The 22,069-nt window shown below is 40.1% G+C and overlaps 1 protein-coding gene across 2 annotated transcripts; it reads left to right on the forward strand.

The window, feature by feature from the left end:
• The first annotated feature begins 200 nt into the window (after nucleotides 1-200).
• sfmbt1 (Scm like with four mbt domains 1) lies at nucleotides 201-21,860 on the forward strand. Of its 2 annotated transcripts, none has more exons than XM_034121886.1 (21): nucleotides 201-260; nucleotides 5,520-5,577; nucleotides 5,696-5,790; nucleotides 6,647-6,890; nucleotides 7,626-7,714; nucleotides 9,382-9,634; nucleotides 10,147-10,244; nucleotides 10,401-10,502; nucleotides 10,782-10,944; nucleotides 11,090-11,172; nucleotides 13,379-13,505; nucleotides 14,595-14,708; nucleotides 14,881-14,923; nucleotides 15,017-15,081; nucleotides 15,194-15,333; nucleotides 16,221-16,330; nucleotides 16,715-16,890; nucleotides 18,829-19,007; nucleotides 19,174-19,383; nucleotides 19,857-19,985; nucleotides 20,167-21,860. In XM_034121886.1, the coding sequence occupies exons 2-21, from the start codon at nucleotides 5,553-5,555 to the stop codon at nucleotides 20,305-20,307; spliced, it is 2,586 nt and encodes an 861-aa protein (XP_033977777.1). In that variant the 5' UTR covers nucleotides 201-260; nucleotides 5,520-5,552; the 3' UTR covers nucleotides 20,308-21,860. The 2 variants fall into 2 exon arrangements, with proteins under 2 accessions (XP_033977777.1, XP_033977778.1); XM_034121887.1 differs by lacking the exon at nucleotides 201-260 and adding an exon at nucleotides 429-513.
• The last annotated feature ends 209 nt before the right edge of the window (nucleotides 21,861-22,069 follow it).

Consider the following 22,069-nt stretch of genomic DNA (forward strand, 5'->3'; position numbering starts at 1 on the left):
ATTCCCTTATTCGGGGAAATGTACATTGTTACAGCAAAGTATAGATAGAGACGAACTAAATAGAACAATATTATATAAAACACAAACGCATAATATAGAAAATAAAAAGTATTATGATTTACAGAAGATTTTAGAACATATTATTTTGAAAGGTCTAACCGGGGCTGTCGGTTTTTACTCACTTTATCTTAACGTTGCTACGAGAGAGCAGGCGGAGAGGAACGGCATCTAAAAAACCGACTTGGAAAAACTACTTAGCGGTAAGAGGGGAATTTTGAGACTAAATATTCACGTACTCTGTGTTGTTAGTTACACGTTGCTTGAGGTGTTTTGCACTGTGGAGGCGCATTCGTCTTTTTTCCCGTCTCTCAAAAAGATGAGTCGAGTGTAAGCGCCCTTATTGCTCGGCAGCTCTTATTGCTCAAGCCGTGACGTTCAGTAACTTGACTCGGACACACAGGCGGTTCTACCATGTGTGCAGTGAGTCCCACACGGTGGTAATACATGTAACACGTGAGTTTATTCATTACACTGCATTTTATTCATTCAAAAAATCGGTATGTGCCTTGTTCTGCTCAGTGTGTGAAAGTTAGACCCTCAGCGCTGTAGTGTATCTGCAAAGCCTTCGCGTTAATGGCCCATCTCTGTTTGTCAATGCAGCACAAGCAGTGCAATCTCAAGCTAGTTTAAAGATTGTGTGGGTATTTTTCTTACTAATTTGCCCTTGGATAACTCAGAATAATAACTCAGAATAATGTCGAAGCCTTGCATAATGAAGGCTTGCACGACCTTAGCCGATTTTTTTTGTGTGGAGCTCGCACATAAACTCATGTGTTCATCACTGCTACTCGAGCTTTTAACAGCTGATGGACGGGAGGAGGACGCTTGGGAGGTTTTCAGTTATATGTCTTATTTCACGTTTTGTTAATGCAACCTATTTTTCTTGTGGCGCTTAACTTCCCTATTGTGCAACAGTGCTGCTGGCTGACGTGCCGCTATGCAATGGCAACTGAAAGAAACCGACTTGTTTGCTGTGTGCAGGAAATGTGGATTTTTTTATTTAAGCTACCGATTTCTAGTGAAGTTATATTAATAGAGGTCAGTTTGAGAAAGCTTATGGGTTACCATCCTATTGCTTGGTCAATATGGCAACCCTTTGTTAACAACGTCTATATAAATTAAAGTTATATATAAATAAAGGCATGACAAGTCATCATAGAAACCTGATCGAAACCTCAACTTGGCTGCACAATATTTAGCTCTTCAATTTGATCAGGAGTTCAATTGAGTATAAACCTATAACATCCGTTTTTAAGGGTCATTTTTACCTCAAATAACACATTAGAGCCCCGTATTTCCTCATTTGTCTGCACACTCTAAGTCGATTAGTCAACTAATTGGTGGTTTTGGTTTTATTTAATTAATATGTCTTAAGTCGATAATTCATTGTTATGCTTTGTCCATTAAAAAAAATGGCTTAAAGGCAAAAAACCTATTAGCAGGTCTCTGGTAAACACAACAATAAGTGGTGCTTTTGCTTTAGCAGATATGTTGATCAACGCTACAAATGAAATAATTGTAAGTGTTAGTCATCTTAAGCCGACACTTTGACTTTATGTTCACTTAACTTTTCAAGGTTGCAGGTTTTGTATTAGCAGTGTTTACCTGAATACACAGAAGGATTGGAGTTTTGTTTGTGAAGCTCAAAGCATTGAAAAATGTAACACTTTCCAGAAACTCCAACAAACCCTAAATAAACAAAACACTGTGAATAGTTTTTCATAGGAACTATTTATTCTGTGGAACTGCTCTAATGGAACAATGGTTACTGAGAGGTCTTGGTTTAACAGTCAACACCAACCACCATAAATAAAACCATGAAACCAGAAGCAACTGCTAAAGATAAGTCAATAGCACTAAATGTACTGTAAGTACACAGGGTTATTCTTGAATAAACAGATACTAGGTAGTAACATATATTTTTGTGCTTTGGTTAAAACAAACTTTTACGTTTTTAATTCACACCATGGTATAAAACCAATGCAATGTTTTGTTAACGCGCTTGAGTTCAGACACCAGCATGAGCACTTACTCATTTTCTGCTTCATTACAGCCTATAATGTAATGTCATTCTGGTCACCAGCAGATGCCATTAAATAGTGTTTGGGGAGATTGTTCATTTTATTTTATTGAACATTTGATTTGGATTTATTTCCTGCAGAAGTTGTGTGGCTATGTATTTTGTGTTTAGAAATGCTTGCAAAGTGTTGATGAGAATATGATTCAGGAATTGTTAAGAGGTTGTAGTTTACAGCTCAGTTGTGTGTGTGTGTGTGAGTGCTTGCTTGTGTGTGTGTGTGTGTGTGTGTTTGCGTGGGAGAGTGCACATTCGGCCCTTTCTCTTTCGGGTTCAGTCAGTGTAGCGTGCTGCAGAAAGACTGAGACAGATGCTGCTAGCTGTCGTCCACGCAGACCACTTGCTCTAAATGAAACAGGGGAAGTTGCTTTTCTTCCTGTCTGCCGTACGAGCGGAGGCCGTGCTGTTCTGCAAAGTTAAGTGCTGCAGAAACCCACGGCTTAGACACTTAAATAAATTCTAATGATGGCTTCCGAAGTGTTGTAATCAATAAACCTCTTAGAGGGTGAATGCAGACACTAGATTATTCTTCTGAGAATGACTTATTCTGTTTCATCTTGTTTAATTTGCATCAAAATGCTTCACATACTGAAAAACAGAGAAAGGCTCCAGCAGTTTGTAGGTAGACATGTGAGATGTACAAAGAATCAGTTTGAAATCAAGCTATGGGTGCAACCAAGAGGTATATGACAAATATATAGTTACATTGATTCATCGCTTTGTCAATGTAATGTCTGAAAATAGTGCAAAAATGTTTTTTATATTACTTGTTTTATCAGTCCAAAACTCTGAAATATTCTATTTATCATAACATTTAACAAAGAAAAGCAGAAAATACAGATAATTAGTTTGAACTAAACTGATTATCAAAATAATTTAAGAATATTTGTTTGTCCTTCAACTTATTATTTAGTTGTTTAAGCTTTGCATCCATTATTTCCAACCATAAATGATATGAATATGAAAACTCAGCATGGTGGTAAAATTACAGCTTTTGAACTGGCCATTATTTCTCCTCCTGTCCCTCACTGCTCTTTTTTCCCCACTCATATGTCAGGAGTGTGACCCCGGGACAATAGGGCCCTCTGGTGTGTGTGTGTGTGTGTGTGTGTGTGTGTGTGTGTGTGTGTGTGTGTGTGTGTGTGTGTGTGTGTGTGTGTGTGTGTGTGTGTGTGTGTGTGTGTGTGTGTGTGTGTGTGTGTGTGTGTGTGTGTGTGTGTGTGTGTGTGTGTGTGTGTGTGTGTGTGTGTGTGTGTGTGTGTGTGTGTGTGTGTGTGTGTGTGTGTGTGTGTGTGTGTGTGTGTGTGTGTGTGTGTGTGTGTGTGTGTGTGTGTGTGTGGTGTGTGTGTGTGTGTGTGTGTGTGTGTGTGTGTGTGTGTGTGTGTGTGTGTGTGTGTGTGTGTGTGTGTGTGTGTGTGTGTGTGTGTGTGTGTGTGTGTGTGTGTGTGTGTGTGTGTGTGTGTGTGTGTGTGTGTGTGTGTGTGTGTGTGTGTGTGTGTGTGTGTGTGTGTGTGTGTGTGTGTGTGTGTGTGTGTGTGTGTGTGTGTGTGTGTGTGTGTGTGTGTGTGTGTGTGTGTGTGTGTGTGTGTGTGTGTGTGTGTGTGTGTGTGTGTGTGTGTGTCAGAGGGAGAAAGAAAGAAAGAAAGACAGAGGGAGTCTGGAGCAGGGTCACGGGTGAAAGGTGGCGCTGATCCCGGTGGAGCACGGGGGTCGCAGTCCGGTTGTCGGGAGGGGGGGGGGGTTTGTTGTTTCTGACGGCGGGACAGGCTTTAGTAGAGACGTCAGACACGACAAAGACAAGGCTGACAGGCGAGCTGAAAGGATCCGCGGTGACAGAGCAGCTCTCCTCAGCACCCATACAGCTCTCTACACTCCCTTCTGTCTCATTCATCCCATCTCTTGTTGTGTTAACTTATTTCATCTGCTTTTCACAATGCTGCGGGTCAGTTTGATGTGTCAAAGCTTGTCCACATTCACGTCAAGGCACAGTTTGAGATCTTCACTTCTGGTCGGGGAAAGTTTTTTTTTTTTCAAAGATGAGTTTAAATTAGTTTCACACAACTAGAGGTGGATGAGATTAGAATAGTTAAATATATTCCTGCCATCACGTACCATCTGCTGTGTGAGGTGGTAGCAGCCTGGGCCATCTTAATGAATTACATTTGTGATTTTATTCACCACTTGTCCTGGTTTGCATTGATTGGGACTTGGATATTGATGTCTAAACTTAACCAGCTTTATCATCAAGGCCTTGGAGACCTTGGCTTTGGAACAGCTGGAGGAGCCTTGAAGGAGGTTTTGTAAAATAAGGCTTTTGAATCTTCTCTCTGCAGGTTGCTCTGCTCCTGTTGCTGGTATATTAACTCAACTCGAACAATTTGCAATAAAACAACTGAATTTGAATCACATAATTAGAGTCATAACTTAAAAACGCTAAACGTGAATTGCTTATTTTGAAATTAAACGCATCACCAAACTTGAAACTGAATGCAATATTTTGAAATTAAGTTTCAGTAGTGTTTCTGATCCTTTTATGATACTGGAAATAAAACTTTCTTCAGTTCTACATTACGGACTTAATGAACGATTTTTTTCCGTATCAAATATCAGCTTTACTTCAAAACAAATCAATGATTATTTTCATTAACAATTAATCTGCGGATAATTTTCGCGATGAATTGTCAAATAAAATGTCGAAAAATAGTGAAAAATGTCCTTTCCAGTCTCTCATAGTCCAAGGGGATGTCTTTAAAACCCCACATATCTTTGACTTTATTATCTTAAAATAAATATTTGAAAGGCTAAAAACAGCTTTGGATAAAATATTGCATTAAAAACTACTTTATAAATCATTTAATTATTTATATCAAACAACATTTAATGCAGTTTAGGTATATTTTTAGCAATTGAAATTAAAAAAAAAATTATGTTTCTAGTGACATGTATTCCTGCCCATAGATGAGTAATAATACTTGTATTATGTGCACCTGTTGGCTGACTCACTGCAGGCTGATATATGTCATGTGTTCGGTGGTGTGCTGTAAATATAGTAGCTAGCTACAGAAAGTCTTGACCTCTGTTTCCGGATCTTTTGTGTAACTTTGTGCTGATACAATTTGTTTTGTGAACTGCTGAGCGGGCTGTTACAACCCAGCAGTATAACATCTCTCATTAATCTTATTGTTTTAGAAACCAGAAGCGAGGTCATTGATTATGTTATGATGTGGAGAAAGTGATTTGATTATGCATAGCAGAGCATGCTGCATAACTGCGATAGCTGCAGTTCTATGTTATATCCTCTCTGTCGCCATAGTTTCACTCCAGTGCTCATTCATTTGCTCTCGCTGGATAATAATCCTCCTCCTCCTCTGTTCCTCCTCAGAGCCCCTAGTCTCGGCCTTGAGGGGGCACCAGCATGAGTCAGAAGTTGCCGGAGTCTGGTAAGAACTACTCTGTGAACAGCTGCGTGACATGAGTACGTAATATGTTGGAAAGCGGGTTGGAAAAGTCAAATGTGTGTGTGTGTGTGTGTGTGTGTGTGTGTGTGTGTGTTTCCAGAAAGAGACTCTGCTCAGGATGCGTCTGACTTTAACTGGGACGAATACCTGGAGGAGACTGGAGCCGTGTCGGTGCCACACCACGCCTTCAAACATGTGGGTGCTGACAACTCTCACATAAAACACACATCACAGGAGGAGCTTGTACCAGCTTCTCGTAATCAGCCACTGAACATCTGTGTAAAGTTTTCAAGATACTGCAAGTTAGTTTAAATGATTCGGTGACTCAAATGTATGGAATGGGTCAGCTTGTAAAGTAAGTAAGTAAGTAAAACTTTATTTATATAGCACCCTTCTCAACACGAATGTACAAAGTGCTTTACAGTACAGTACACAATTCACAGTACAACTAAAATGTAGAATAAAAGGTATAAAAAGGCATAAAACAACAGCAGGTAATACATAGGATAAAAACATACGATAAAACACCAATAAAATACCAATAAAAGACAGCTACTAACTCACCTCCTCCGACGCCCCAAAGGCCTGTCGGAAGAGGTGGGTCTTTAACTGCCCCTTAAAAATCTCTATTGAGGGAGAGGTTTTTTATTTTCTGGGGGAGTTTGTTCCATAGCCTTGGGGCCACCGCCTCAAATGCACGGTCCCCCTTAGTTTTTAGCCTGGTTCGGGGCACCCTTAGGAGGCCTTGCTCAGAGGACCGCAGGGCCCAGGTTGTGCTGTGAGGGTGGATCAGGTCAATGATGTAGGATGGGGGGGGATGTAAAAGCATTGAGTCATAAAACAGTCAAGAAGTCACTGTAGCACCAAGAGCAGTAACAAAGCTTCTTTTAACTACACATGATTCCTATAGTGGCAGGTAGGTTTAACTCGAATAAAAACCAATTACAGCACAGAATCAAATATGCTTTTCTTTTCTGTGTGCACTCTTTTATTTCTTGTATAAGAAGCCAAATAATGGGGTTAACCTGTGAGTGTGTGTTCCTTGCCTCAGGTGGACCAGGGCCTGCAGACCGGCCTGGCTCCGGGCATGAAGCTGGAGGTGTGTGTGCGCTCCGAGGCCGACAGCCCTTACTGGGTGGCCAACATCATCACCACATGTGGCCAGCTGCTGCTGCTGCGCTACGAGGGGTACCAGGATGACCGGCGTGCCGACTTCTGGTGTGACCTGATGACGGCAGACCTCCACCCGCTGGGATGGAGTCGCCAGCACGGGAAGACAATGAAGGCCCCCGAGGGTGAGGACTGGCGGGAGATGTTTTTAGTTGTGAGAGGCGTAGTGAAAAGAGTAATCACCTCGAAAAGTTGCATTGTGATCTGAGTGATCTCAGCACTCGTCAGCCATGAAATGATCGTGTGGGGCAAAATATTAACCTTTTTTTTGTAAATGTTGTTGAGACTTGATTCCAATTTCGAGCTGTCACATTTTTAACATCTTTCGTGCTTCTAGTTTATTTTTATTGAGTGCTTCAGGGACAGCTGAGTAGTGGAGGTAACACACCGTTTTTAGTACTGTGCACAAAATGCCATTTAACAGTGGAATTAGTCTTAAGTAATTGCACTTTTGTTCAGTATACCTAGGAGTTATACTGATACAGTGCGGTTGCCCTTGTGATGTTTTAGTATTGTATGAAAAAAGAGAACGATGCTGAAGCAAATTCAGTGTTTTTTTTCTTACATTTTTTATTTATGTCACCTAATTAGCACTTGACACCTCGATACGCAACATGTTAAAACAGTTTTGGAAGCTGCATCAAACCGTTAATATAACACAGATGAAAGTTGTTAACAGTATGTTGAAAAAGTGCTATTAGATTTAATCATTTTGTATCATATCTTCCTATATTTATTTTGTATTATGCTAATTCTGGTGACTCAGGGTGACTAAGAGGCAGAGGAGTGTATGTGTGATTCTCAGCCCACCTGCTTGTTTGGTTGATAAATAAACTCTGTATTTATATTCTCCTCCTCAGGTGTGCGTGAGAAGCACCAGGACTGGGAGGCTCTGCTGGAGAAGGCCCTTGCTGAGGAGTGCAGCGCGCCCGCTAACCTGCTGGAACTGGTACGGCGGTGTCTTTATTAGTCTCCTCAAGTGTAGGGTGTCTTTCTCTGTACCAAGAACAATCTCAGTACCAAATATATTAATCTGACAACTTCAAAAACACATAATGCAGTTAGATAAAACAACTGATTTTAAATGTAGACTTTCTCCTTCAGCCGTTCAACTGGCAAGGCAAGTGGATTAATTCAACTGACATAAAAAAAACTCCAAGTTGACAGTTTATACCCTCAAGTAATGGGAATCGTCAGATGTGACTCTGCGGTTTTGACTCACACACACAAACACAACTGTCATATGTACAAATGTTATGCTTTGTTTCTTCTTGCCTTGTCTTTTTGCCATTTAGAAATGTTCAAAGAGACCAGAACTTTACTAAAAGGATTAGGTGCTATCTAGGGCTGCTCGATTATGGCACAAATCATAATCTCTATGATCTGGGTCAATAATTGATATCCCGATTATTAAAAACGATTATCCATTTACTTTGAAAACATCAATTTATTGGAGAAAAAAAATTTGAACAGTATGTTTTTAACAGTTGATTACCCTGAACTTTAAGTATAATTCAACTGAAAAACCAAAAAAAAAAAAAGTAATTAAAAAAAAAAAAAAAGTAATAATAATAAAAAAATAATCGTTTTATTTCGATTACATTGTTTTCGTAATCGTTGCAAGCCATAATTGTAATTGCGATTTAAAATACGATTAATTGAGCAGCCCTAGTGCTATCTATTATGTTATCGAGTGCCACAGTGACGCGTCCTAAAACCCGGAAGTAAGCTTCTTCCGGTTCCCTCGACAAAAATGCAATGCAATTTCTCAATAGGATTTTGGAAAATAGCTCGAAATAAGGTCTGTGGTTGACACACATTTAAGAGACGGGTCACGTTTTGTTCAGTCGGATAATCTCCACATGTCTACCCTACTTTTATAATTTTCTAATCATAAATCTAATCGATAGATTTATGACCGCGTCACTGTGGCACTCTATTACGCCACAAATATAAATAAATAGTTCAAAAGTGCCGTTACAGGGTCATTACAGTCATTCCCCAGCTGCATTTATGGTGCACGGACAATAAAAGCATATGTGCAGAAGGCAAAGAAAAACTGACCAATCAGAGCAGACCTTTTTTTTTCCGGGTTCTGTTTTAAAGAGACAGGCGCTAAAACAGAGCATTTCAGAAAGAGGTCGAACAGAGGTAAATTCAGGCAGACAGTAGGAGAAAAATATTGTGTTTTTTTAACATTAAAGCATGTTAACATGTTCTAGTAGAAACCCAAAACCCAAGTATGAATCTGAAAATGTGCATAATATGTCCCCTTTTAAAATGTTGTTTAGAATTAATGCAAACTTGAACTAAATATGACTTTTTAGCCTATTCTTGCATGCGTATCCTGCATTAAGTCCCAAGTCTACAAAAACAAGGCTGTGTGCTTTCCACAGCACCATGGTCGTGCTGTGGAAAGCAAATTGGCTGTAGGAACATCCTGTGAAATTCTTTGGGGCTGTTAGTAAGCTTTGAGTGACAGTGCTTCAGTTCGGCCTCTTAGTCATGCAGAGCACGCTCTCCCTCTGCAAATTCCTCACCTTGCCTAGGCGTGCGCTTATTTGTATTTGTGTAAGTGTGTGTGCTATTAGCTTTTCATTTACCCCCCCCCTACAGCCGCAGCGGGGCAGGGACCCGGTGGAGCTGCTGTGTGCCGGCTGCTACGTGGAGATCCAGGACGGTGCTGACCCGGGGTCAGCCTGGGCTGCTGAGGTGGAGGAGAACGTTGGAGGAAGGCTGAAGTTGCGTCTGGTAGGAACCGAGGGCCTCCCGGACACACCCACAATCCTCTGGCTCTTTTACCTCCACCCACGCCTCCACCCACCCGGCTGGGCCAAAGAGCACGGCTGCACCCTCAGGCCTCCCTCAGGTCAGTGGCACTCTCTCAGGTCACACTTTATATTTAGGAACAAAAGGAGGAAAGGAGAAAAAACAATGTCTACATCTAGAGGTTAAGTGCCAAAGCAGCCATGAGTAATAGCTTCTGTCGGGAAGACATGTGAAGAATCCACATGGTACTTGTGGCCTGGATGCATGTCAAGTTTATTTACTACATTAGATCTAAAGGGTTATTACTAATTATCATACGAGTTGCATAAACATTTTCCAATACTTTGATGAATTCACAGTACTGAAATACAAGGAATTTAAAATGTGAGGGTATCATTAGACATCTAAATTGATTATACATACCACACTGTTTTGTGTTTACTTAACTAATGATGGCGAAATAATTAGAGGTTATTTATACAAGAAAGTCTGAAGTAAAGTCCACACACTTTTGTCTTAGCTTTTCATTAAATACACTTTTTTTGTTAATCAAATGATACCCCATCCACCAGTAAGTCACGTTTAGATTTTGTGTTGTGTTATGTGTTTCAGACTTGTTGGCCCTGCGGACAGAAGCAGAGTGGGAGGAGGTGCGACAGAGGATCAGCGACCTGCCTCAGGACGAAGCTCTGACTGCAGAGTTCAGTAAGGTACTGCCACCTGTTGTCTCCTGTCTGTCAAACACAGCACTGCTTGAGATCTGATAATCAGGCACTGAGCTAACAGTTGTGACATTCTCCTCGAAATGAGTATCTCAGAGCTGAATTTTTTTTTTAAACGGCATGTGTTCTTGTTTTGCGTCTCAGGATCAGCCTGCCATCGCCGCCCATTGTTTCAAAGAAGGAATGAAACTGGAAGCTGTTGACCCAGCTGCTCCCATTTCCATCAAGCCTGCCACTGTCACCAAGGTAACAGACTTTCCTATCAAACCTGACTCTCCTACACTGCCATGTTGTTGTTTTTCTGGGTGCTGTTTATTAGCCTTAGTTGTGTATGCTTTCCGTCTTCATTTTCACTTAACTATCTACAATGCTGAAACAATGTCCTTTGAACTTTGCTTTTTAATTGCACAGTCCGATAGAATTTCGGAGTATAAGTCTTTGATGTGACTTGGATAGTAAAACATTTTAAAGCCGTCAATTAAGAACGTCTGTAAGTGTCCTAAAATGTCCTCCTCTCCCCTCCAGGTGTTCAATGAGCAGTACTTCCTGGTGAAGATGGACGACCTCTGTGGCATTGAGGAGTCAGACGGTGCTGCTGGGAGGTCCTTCCTGTGTCACAGAGACAGTCCCGGGATCTTCCCTACTCAGTGGTGCCTTAAAAATGGAGTCACTCTCAGCCCCCCACCAGGTCAGATGTCGTCCCTTTTTTTTAGCACCACTCACTTTAATGGTTATCAGTGATATCAGAGACTTGAGGAACAGTGGTGATTAGATTGCATGTGTTCCCTGTGTGATGTTCTTTCTCACTTCTTTCTTTATTTGATCACAAACAGGACACCAGGGTCCGGACTTTGACTGGGCGGATTACCTGAAACAGTGCGAGGCTGAGGCAGCTCCTCAACACTGCTTTCCAACTGTAAGTCAAGCTCAGTTTTAGCGTTTGTATACCGAGTTTACACCGATCAGGATTCGGTGTTACAGGTGGTCTTTTATGCAAAGCCATCAACAGATTCATGTCAGTGAAAGAGTTGATGTGAAAAGAGTTATTAACATGAGCCAAGTGCATTTGGTCCTTTCCTTTGGTCTGTGGTAGAATGGAAATTAAATATGAAATTGTAGCTTACTTTGATTATATAGCTGTCGTTTAAGGCTGCTTGACATGTGTTATCATGTGCTGTGCCTGCATTAATGGAAACTAATTATTCACCATTAGCAAGCTTTCAGATATAAAGCCTCCTTCCTGTTACTGATGTTGTTTTATCCAAGCAGCAATTCTGGCTACATAAGAGCTCTTTTTTGTAAACAAAATGTTTTTAAATTTCCGTCTAAATTAACTTGAAAATAAGTATAACCAAGGCTCTCTGAAAGCTTTGTTCTGTAGCAGCCTCCTGTATCTGGTGATCTCTTGTGTAAACTGTATGTGACGTAGACGGGTTCGGTACGTTTGAAGAGGTTGAACATTGCTCAGATCAATGATGTAATCCTGCAAAGCAAACAAGTGATCATATAGTCAGTTTTCTTTTTATCTTTGTTATAATTGTACTATGGACAACATGGGATATATATTGTTCTATACCAGGGGTCTCCAACACGTCGATCGCGAGCTACCGGTAGCTCGCGGGCAGCTTTTCAGTAGCTCGCCGCTCGCGGTTCACAGACTGTGTAGAAAAATCCAACGACAATAAATGCACCTGAATCAGTCCGTGTCGTTGCGGCTCGGACACACATGGATTTATGTTTTAAAAAATACTCGCGTTAGCACCATGTCAGGTTTTTGTGGATTTAATCAAGTCTTGTATTGCAGAGTATGAATGTCCTCTTGCTATTTTCAGTTGATAAATACGTGTGTAAAGTTTGTGAAGGCAGGAGGAAAGCTTCCGCGATCACCGTCTCCTCTCCGTTCCTCCAAACCCCGCCCCCTCCCTGAAAATAATGGTTGACAGGCTGATAGTGACCTGATAGAAACTTTATTATTCACTTAATCACTGATTGAGATGATAAAGCTAACTTAATCTCATACATTCATGGGATTTATGTAACAGTAAGACAGAGAATGTAAGTGTGCACCCACATGCACTATTTTTGTTTGTATATGCTGTTGTAAATACTCCTGTTGTCTGCTGTGTTCAGACTCAAGTCCTGTGTGTGATGCCACATTCAGGACCTTCAGTGTCCTTTTTTTTAACAGAAGACCGTTGCTAGAAGCTGCAGCTAGACTGCAGAAGTATTAGTTTTTTGTTTTTGAGGATGGAACAATTTCACACACAGATATAGGGAGGCTAGACCTATACAATTGATTTATTAGGGTTTATAATTTAATGTCAAGACGAAGAAGAAGAAAAAGATGGCTGCACTGTTCAGTGTCAATCCTGTGGAGATCTCCAAAATAATGTTCAGCTTAAGTCTCAGCAAAACTCACAACATTTCTGGAGCCTTGTAGACCCAGAAAACTATAAGAACATTCACCAAGCAGCACTGAAAATGTCTGCTTTATTTGGCTCTACTTTGTGAAGCAGATTTTTCTGACATGAATGTCATAGAATCTAAATACAGAACAATACTGACTGATTAACATTTAAATGACTCTATTAGAGTGAACCTAAGTGGGTACACTCCAGCATACACCTGTATGGTGGACTCCATGCAGCGCCATTCATCTCACTGACTAAAAAAAGAGTGAAATGCTTGTAAGGTGGTGATTAAGGACACTTATGTGAATGTTAAGTGATGTACTTACTCTGTGGGCCGTAATAATATGTGAGAAATTGTTGTTTTCTTGGACCTTGATGTGAAGTAAAGATTTTTGATAAGCTTTAGGTATTGCAATTTCACACGTGTACAAAAGTAGCTTAATTCAACTGATGAGGGCTATGTGAATAAATGTAAGCGATGTGATGCAAGTAGCTCTTGGCCACTTTCATTTTTTCAAAGTAGCTCTCAGATGAAGAAAGGTTGGAGACCCCTGTTCTATACCGTTCAGTCTGGTATGAGGTTTTATACGACAGAATATAAAAATACTGTTTTACCATTTAATAGACAGCATTATGAAATGTGATGCAATGAGTTGCAAACAGGTGTCTCGGTGTGACTTATCTCTCTATTTTTGGACAAAAAAAAAACAGGAGCAGTGCGACCACAGCTTCAAAGAGGCCATGAAACTGGAGGCTGTCAACCTGCTGTCCCCTGAGAACATTCACGTGGTGACTGTCACCGGGGTCAAAGGGCAGTACATCTGGCTCAGCCTGGAAGGTGAGAGGCGTTAATGAATGTGAAGAATGTGTTTATTTTAGCGGATGAAAGTAGAACATTAACATTTCAGTGCACAGGCTAATGCTTTACATGTCAGTATGTGGATTTAATCTGAATGATATGGCTTCATGGTTTAGTTGCTGCCTTTCTATTGTGTGTGGAGATAAGTGTTGCACACCTCAAATACAACATATTCATATTTTGCTATAGCATGTAAAAACTATTAAAACACTTTGAAAACTGTTGATACACGTTTTAAAATTAGCATTTATAAATGTCACATATGAGCCTGCAAGTAAAAGCAAATCATTTGAATGTTGTGACAGTTGTTGTTTACTTTATTATGGGGGACATTATGTCCATACACTGTAAATACATCACTATGACAATGCGCTCATATTAAATTACTGCACAAAATACTATTCCTCTGAAAATTTGATTGGACTGTAGATCTCTTCCATGTGTGTCTCTATTTCCTCCCAAACCAAAAATAATAACATTTAAATTGTCCCGTCTGCGTTCTTTATAGGCATTCTGGCAGCTAAGATAACAACATTTGCGATTTATTTATCGTGTATCTTGCAGTGGATCCTAACATATTGGGTATGGAAGTAATCTGGAGGTTTTCCTTGGTCAAAATGAGAGCAAACTTTCCTATGGATGTCAGTTCAATCTCAACAAAGGCCAAATGTGCCCAGACAGATTGGGTGAGGCTTGTTTTAAGACTTGCCAATTTGCCTAATATGCTATGTTGCTACTGAAGCAGTTGTTAATCATATAAAATAGTAAATAAAGTTGTTTTTGCAAAAAATGTGCATCACAGAAACCACGACAGGTGAGCATACAGTCATAAATGTGCACAAAAATATTTGGCTGATGGTTCCAGTAGTAAGTAAGATAAGCTGCGGATAGACCAAACACATGATCCCCCCCAGTGTCACTCCTAGCGTAGATAATGTGTGTAAGGAGTGAAGAATGTCACAGTTGCTGAATTTGGCATCTATGCTAGGGTAAGAATGCAGTCTGGGATGCCTTTGCCGCTGCTTGTTGTCGGTGATTGTTTAATAACAGTGTGTGTTTCTTTTACAGGACTTAAGCAGCCCATGCCCGAGCTGATAGTTCATGTGGACTCCATGGACCTCTTCCCCGTCAGCTGGTGCGAGACTAACGGCTACCCACTCGTCTTCCCCATCAAACCTCAAGGTAAAAACATCATCATCATGGTGGACTGTTGATCTTTACACATCTGCCCTAATGAGACTGTTACTAAAGCTCCAACAAACACAACACAAACAAGTTATCACCCTGACATCTAAATGAGTAGCAACATGTCCTTGTGTGACTTGGAACAAATTAGTCTGTCCTTGTTTTTCAGTTGAAAAAGACAGGAAGATTGCTGTGGTGCAGCCAGAAAAACAGTGAGTATAAGACGTTTTCTTGTTGCTTTATTGGTCAAAATGGATGAGACTTATTGACCTTTCGACATCTTAACAATCTTTTTCATTTTGCAGTCGATTTCCACCTAAGTCATCATCACCTGACGTCAAGCAGCACATGGGCTACAATTCAGAGACAGGTGAGTGTAATGTCTCTGGTGATATCCACACTGTGATATGTGCTGTCTCATGACTGTCTGTGTAGTCTGTGGTTGTTGTATCATTTGTTTCCTGTTTTGTGTCCATGTACAGGACAGGGGAACGGGAAATACACCTGCCCCAAGATCTACTTCAACCACCGCTGTTTCTCTGGGCCGTACCTTAACAAGGGACGCATTGCTGAGCTTCCTCAGTTCATTGGGCCTGGAAACTGTGTCCTGGTGCTCAAAGAGGTGAGAGGGGCTAGTCCAGCTATTAACTGCATGAATACCACCAAAAAGTTATCAATTCTAAATCTTTGTTTTACGATACGATACGATACAATACGATAATACTTTAATTTTTTAGCTATGCTCGTGGGATGACTGGCTAGCAATGTTGGTTTTTGGGTCTGCCTTCATGTGTGGTCATAAAGATTTGTACAGACATTTCTGATTCCCAGTAGATGTACTGAAAGCTTTGAGAAATATTTTCTGTTAGCATTCAGTAAAATGTGTAATTTCAATTGCTGGAGATTCTGATCATCATAGCTGTGCTATGTGTTTTTATGTTAGCTTTTTATCATGCTAAACTAAGATAATAACCATGGTAAACAGTATAGCTGACCATTGTCCTTGTAAACATGTTAGCATGCTAAAGTTAGCGTTTAGCTCAAATCACGTGGCTGTAGAATTATAAGTGTTCAAGTCGTTTTTTTCAAACCCTTTATCTCACAAGATGGTTTTAAGACCACATTTCCCAGAAACCCTACTGCATTCTGACCGAATTAGGAAGTTTCCACATGTGCTCCTTCCTTTCATTTCTCAGTAAATTAATGTTATAATTTCTGAGAATTCAGTGTTTTGCTCAATCTTTCTCTCCTTGACTTTGGCAGTGCCCTTTCTACTACAAAACAATCTTAATGATTAATAACCAATGACACACAATATAAAGGCTGCTAATCTACTGACAACAGTCACACCTAAACGATAATGAAATTCTTGTATGGGTATTAATATTTAACAGTTGGATGTTTAAATGCTGCACAAAATAAAATCCCATCCCAAATCCCTCCAAACTACAGATAACCTATGAGTGTTGCAATTCTCTGCATGTCTTATTGTCTTCTTTTCGTTTCCAGGTACTTACTCTGCTGATAAACTCGGCATACAAGCCCAGCCGGGTGCTGAGGGAGCTGCAGCTGGACCAGGAGAGCCGCTGGCAGGGCCATGGAGAGACACTCAAAGCAAAGTGAGGGGAAGCACCATTTAATCTTCATCTCAAAGTACTGCACTCTGTAGAAAACCTGCAGGAGTAGCAGCTGGCCTATTTTAAAACACATGCTGAATTTAAAATGTGCTTGAATGCACAAGTGGAAATAAATATCTGTACAGCGGAACTCAGCACAAGCGTCTGATGATTCTTTAAAGTGATGATTTAACATCTGAGTTTCTTTTAAGAGAGAACTTGCAGGTCGTAGCGTCCTTGTTGGATCAAACATGAATATAATAGAAGTTTTAGTGAGTGGGATGAGTCGGTTTTAAAATAATGTTTTTTAACCAAATATTGTGTGGAAATGTTAAGGATTCAAAGCTATGTATTTAATATGTAACCTTGATTTTCCTTCAATGTCAGGTACAAGGGGAAGAGTTACCGGGCCACTGTGGAAATAGTCCGCACTGCAGACCGTGTGGCAGACTTCTGCAGGAAAACATGCATCAAGCTCGAGTGCTGCCCGAACCTGTTCGGACCTCGCATGGTTCTGGAGCGCTGCTCAGAAAACTGCTCTGTCCTCACCAAGACCAAATACAGTAGGTGGTTTACAGAACTACACACTGCAGATTGTGGAGAGGTCTCTTTTTTATCAGAGCAGACTATGAACATAACCTCTAATTGCTTTAATTGTAATGGCTTAGTACTCTCTATATTTGCTTGTCAGCTGTGACCTTAATTCTTAACATTATTCAAACGTATTCTAATTTAATACAAAGCTCATTATTTTTTCCTTTTTAAGAAACCTTCAGCTCTTTTCATTTGTGTTGCTCATGAATAGAAATGATTGAGTATGTGAATGCTCGCCTAATGAATAGAGAAACCCTGCAAAGCACACGGACAGAATGTGTGATTTAGAAATGTCATTACTTCCTACAGATAATGGATGTACGTTTTGCTTTAAACATGTCAGAATTGTCCTCTTTTGTCTTCAACTGAACTATTTTGACCGTAGAAAGTCACACTTGTTTTCAATTTCAAATCGAATTGTTGATGTGTTTACGCTGCAAAACTGGAGCTAAAGACTGATGCAATGTGATAGCAATGAAAACATTTTCACACTTTCACTTTTTTAATATCACTCTAGACAGCACATTTCCCCTCTTGGGTATTTATCACTGCTTCCCTTAAGACAGGGGTCTCCAACACGTCAATCGCGAGCTACCGGTAGCTCGCGGGCAGCTTTTCAGTAGCTCGCCGCTCGCGGTTCACAGACTGTGTAGAAAAATCCGACGACAATAAATGCACCGTCTCCTCTCCGTTCCTCCAAACCCCGCCCCCTCCCTGAAAATAATGAGTGACAGGCTGATAGTGACCCGATATAAACTTTATTATTCACTTAATCACTGATTGAGATGATGAAGCTAACTTAATCTCATACATTCATGGGATTTATGTAACAGTAAGACAGAGAATGTAAGTCTGCACCCACATGCACTATTTTTGTTTTTATAATGCTGTTGTAAATACTCCTGTTGTCTGCTGTGTTCAGACTCAAGTCATGTGTGTGATGCCACATTCAAGACATTCAGTGTCTTTTTTTTAACAGAAGGCCGTTGCTAGAAGCTGCAGCTAGACTGCAGAAGTATTAGTTTTTTGTTTTTGAGGATGGAACAATTTCACACACAGATATAGGGAGGCTAGACCTATACAATTGATTTATTATGGTTTATAATTTAATGTCAAGACGAAGAAGAAGAAAAAGATGGCTGCACTGTTCAGTGTCAATCCTGTGGAGATCTCCAAAATAATGTTCAGTTTAAGTCTCAGCAAAACTCACAACATTTCTGGAGGCTTGTGGACCCAGAAAACTATAAGAACATTCACCAAGCAGCACTGAAAATGTCTGCTTTATTTTGTTCTGTTCCACCAGCCTTTGTCAAGCAGCTTTTTCTGACATGAATGTCATATAATCTAAATACAGAACAATACTGACTGATTAACATTTAAATGACTCTATTAGAGTGAACCTAAGTGGGTACACTCCAGCATACACCTGTATGGTGGACTCCATGCAGCGCCAATCATCTCACTGACTGTAAAAAAAGAGTGAAATGCTTGTCAGGTGGTGATTAAGGACATTTATGTGAATTCTCAGTGATTACTATGTGGGCCGTAATAATATGTGAGACATTTTCGTTTTCTTGAACATTGATGTGAAGTTAAGATTTTTGATAAGCTTTAGGTATTGCAATTTCACACGTGTACAAAAGTATAGCTTAATTCAACTGATGAGGGCTATGTGAATAAATGTAAGCGATGTGATGCAAGTAGCTCTTGGCCACTTTCATTTTTTCAAAGTAGTTCTCAGATGAAGAAAGGTTGGAGACCCCTGCTTTAAGAGAATACATGTATTACAATAAAAAAAAGTATTCAAAACGGTTTGACCGATTCATTTCCATCTATATCAATGATGCATTAAAATGTTGCACGTCAAATGCAACAATTCCACAATAACCCTGTCGTCTTGTCACCAGCTTATTACTATGGAAAGAAGAAGAGTAAGCGTGTTGGCCGTCCCCCCGGGGGCCACTCCAACCTGGAGGGTGGAGTGAAGAGGAGAGGGAGGAGGAGGAAGAGGAGGAAGCAGCTCTTTGTCCATAAGAAGAGACGCTCCTCCGCCTCTGTGGATAACACGCCTGCTGGGTCTCCACAGGTGACACACGCACTTACATACATATTTACTTGAATGCACCAATCACCATTGACTTTGATTCTGCCTCTGTGACCCTCATTGCACAACTACACTGTAGCTGTGTTTAGGACATTAAAACCTTTGAACAGTTTACCTGAATCTGTGCTAACTGTCCTTTGACGTACAGGGCAGCGGCGACGAAGAAGATCTGGATGAAGATGACTCCCTGAGTGACTCCGGCTCCGACCTGCAGGATGATTCTGAACAGTCGATCGAGAAGTCTCAGCCCGCCACGCCGTGCCCCTCCCCCCCGGCAACACCCAGACCCACACGCCGGCGCAGGAAACCCCGCTCACCCTCGTTCTCCGATGATGAGAACCGCCCTCCTTCCCCAAAGGTAATGAGAAGACGCTTTTTAAGACTAGATAATTATAAATACTGAGACAAATAGTATGCATGTGCAAAACTCTTTTAGAGGTGCAGGATCAAAGAAGACTGGGAAAAAAAGATCTGCATACAAATCTTTTCACAATGCCTGATGAAGTTCTCTGCTAAATCAAATACAGTTAATAATGAATATTGAAAGAAAATGGAAATATAATGTTTTGGTATTTATATTACAAATCTGACTGTAGTATAAAGCGCAATACAGATCTCTTTGCCCCTTTCATCAAATACAACTGCCTTTTTTTGTCTAATTCATCCATTCCAATATTGTTTTTACGGTTTAAACTTGACCTGAACTTACCCTTAGAAAACCAATAAGACTGAAGCAGCCAGTGTTTTCTTTTATGAATAACCTCCTCCTTCTCAGCATGAGTTGGGATACTCTGAGTCTTTGTCTGACTCACTCTATCTGTGTGTTTATAGACTTCAAAGATTGAGGCTCCTCCGAAGTTGTGTTTAGACACCAGCCCGCTGGAGTGGAGCGTTACTGACGTGGTTCGCTTCATCAGGACCACTGACTGTGCTCCTCTTGCTCGGATTTTCTTGGATCAGGTAAGAAATACTCAGAGACTTAATGGCCACTCAGGATGAGAGCTCACTCCATTCAACTGCAATAAGTGCATAACACACTTGTTTTGAATCCATGGTCACAGATACAAAACATCACTTTACCCTCCCTGGAAAGCAATGCTATTTTAAGAAACTGTATCTGATGCGAATGTATGTTTTGCAGGAGATTGACGGACAGGCACTTTTGCTGCTGAACCTCCCAACAGTGCAGGAGTGTATGGACTTGAAGCTGGGACCGGCCATCAAGCTGTGCCACCACATTGAGAGGGTCAAGCTGGCGTTTTATCAGCAGTTTGCCACGTAGCCGCCGGGGAATGAACATGGACCTGACTGCATACTGTTCTGTGTATTCATTCTGTGAAAAACACAGTTTTTTCCAATTTTGACTTTGACAACACTGGACGTCCTTTTACTATCATGAATATACTTTGTTGTGTTGGAAAGGAATTAAGAGTAATTAACAGTTTAGGTGCCCCTTAGGAAAGACACAGCAGGAAACTGAAAAACGGAAGCGATTCAAGACACTTTGATGTCTTAAGTGAGTTTAAATTACAGCATATTTCGCAAAAACAAAGCAAGCCATCATCAAGGACTTACTTAGTTTTGATACATTATTTTGAACTTGTGTTTCTTCAGAGTGTCCCGAATTGTACTCTTTTATTTATGTGGATGACCAAGTGCCAGTGCTACAACTCAGCCTGTTTTGTCCATTGTTGATTTCTCCCTGACCTGCTGTCTGTACAAGGGAATACCACTGAATCACAGCTTTTACTTTAACCTGGAATATCTGTTATCTGCGATCACTTGGGTCCAATTTTGTTGAAAATACGTTCTAGTTTTTTTGGTGCAGATAAGGCTAGAAGCAGGACATGACAGACCTCCTACATTGAAGCGCTTAAAAGCAAACCTTTTCACTAAATCAAGACTAGTGCAAATGCTGTGTCTTTAAGCCTTTTTTTATGGTTTCTAGTTTAGACACATTTTTATTTTTAACAAAACATTTATCCCAATAATCAAGCAAAGAAAGAAAACTGTTTGCATACAGGTGGAACCAGAAGTTTTGTAGGATTATTACAGTCAGACGTAATAATAAACTAGAAACTGATTGTGGAGTTGACAGTGTCCCAAGGTTAAGAGATTGATAATAGTGTAAACACCAGACATGTATGTTGTACTAACAGTTTGCAAATGTCATCCAGGTGAATTAAGATACAATCTGCTAAAAACACTGAAAAAAGTGGGCCCTCATCTCAAGATTTCAAATTGTTGTTCAAGCTTATACAGTATGTAAGAGCAGTTTACAATGTAAGGTAATGCAAGCACAAGCAACACCATGTACTGTATGGTGGTATGCAAGTATGACAGTGCATGTTTGTATATAGTGTATATATAATCAAATATCTTCTAGTGCAACAGGGTGATTAGAAAAAAAAGAAAAAAAGAGAAATACAATTTCTACATAAGCAATGTGTAATTCCCCTAAATATACAGTATATTTGCACAGAATACACCTAAACTTTCTCATATGGGTGTTTTAACTAATTCAGCTATAGTTGATTATTTGAGCCATTTCTTATTTGTTGTTTTTAACAATTAACTGAATAACTTTGCAGTTTCAAACCAAGAAGGTATTATCAAAGTACTTTTGTGAATTAGTTTTCCTCTTTTTACCAGTTTTTGTAGTGTGATTTACTGTATTGTTCATTTTGTGTGAGAAAGAAACCTCTATAGGTTCTCTGTTTACTAATTTGCTTGTTTGCGTTATATTAAAAGCAATTGAGCAGCTTTGTTTCTCCTATTCCAAGACGATAACTGCTATTTAAGAGATGACTGCAATTAAATCAATGAATAACAAAATCTTGCAGCCTCCTGGTGTGTTTGTGTGTAGGCCTACGTGTCTATACTTTTTCCAGGATGCAGTTTGAGTACTCATTACTTTTTTATATAATCATGTTTTTATCACAGCTGTTAAAGGTGGAGCTACTTTTAATTGTTTTATACACTGCTGCTTGATATCTTAACCTATAATTATATATCATAGTTTATTTATATTTTAGCTAATAAAT

Source organism: Trematomus bernacchii, unplaced genomic scaffold, assembly GCF_902827165.1.
Source record: "Trematomus bernacchii unplaced genomic scaffold, fTreBer1.1, whole genome shotgun sequence".
Lineage (NCBI taxonomy): Eukaryota > Metazoa > Chordata > Actinopteri > Perciformes > Nototheniidae > Trematomus > Trematomus bernacchii.

Excerpts from the sequence above, each read along its gene's own strand:
- sfmbt1 (XM_034121886.1), top strand. The coding sequence starts at position 5,553 with ATGAGTCAGAAGTTGCCGGAGTCTG. Across the intron at positions 5,578-5,695 it reads TCAGAAGTTGCCGGAGTCTG|AAAGAGACTCTGCTCAGGAT; the intron begins GTAAGAACTACT and ends GTGTGTTTCCAG. Across the intron at positions 7,715-9,381 it reads CCGCTAACCTGCTGGAACTG|CCGCAGCGGGGCAGGGACCC; the intron begins GTACGGCGGTGT and ends CCCCCCCTACAG.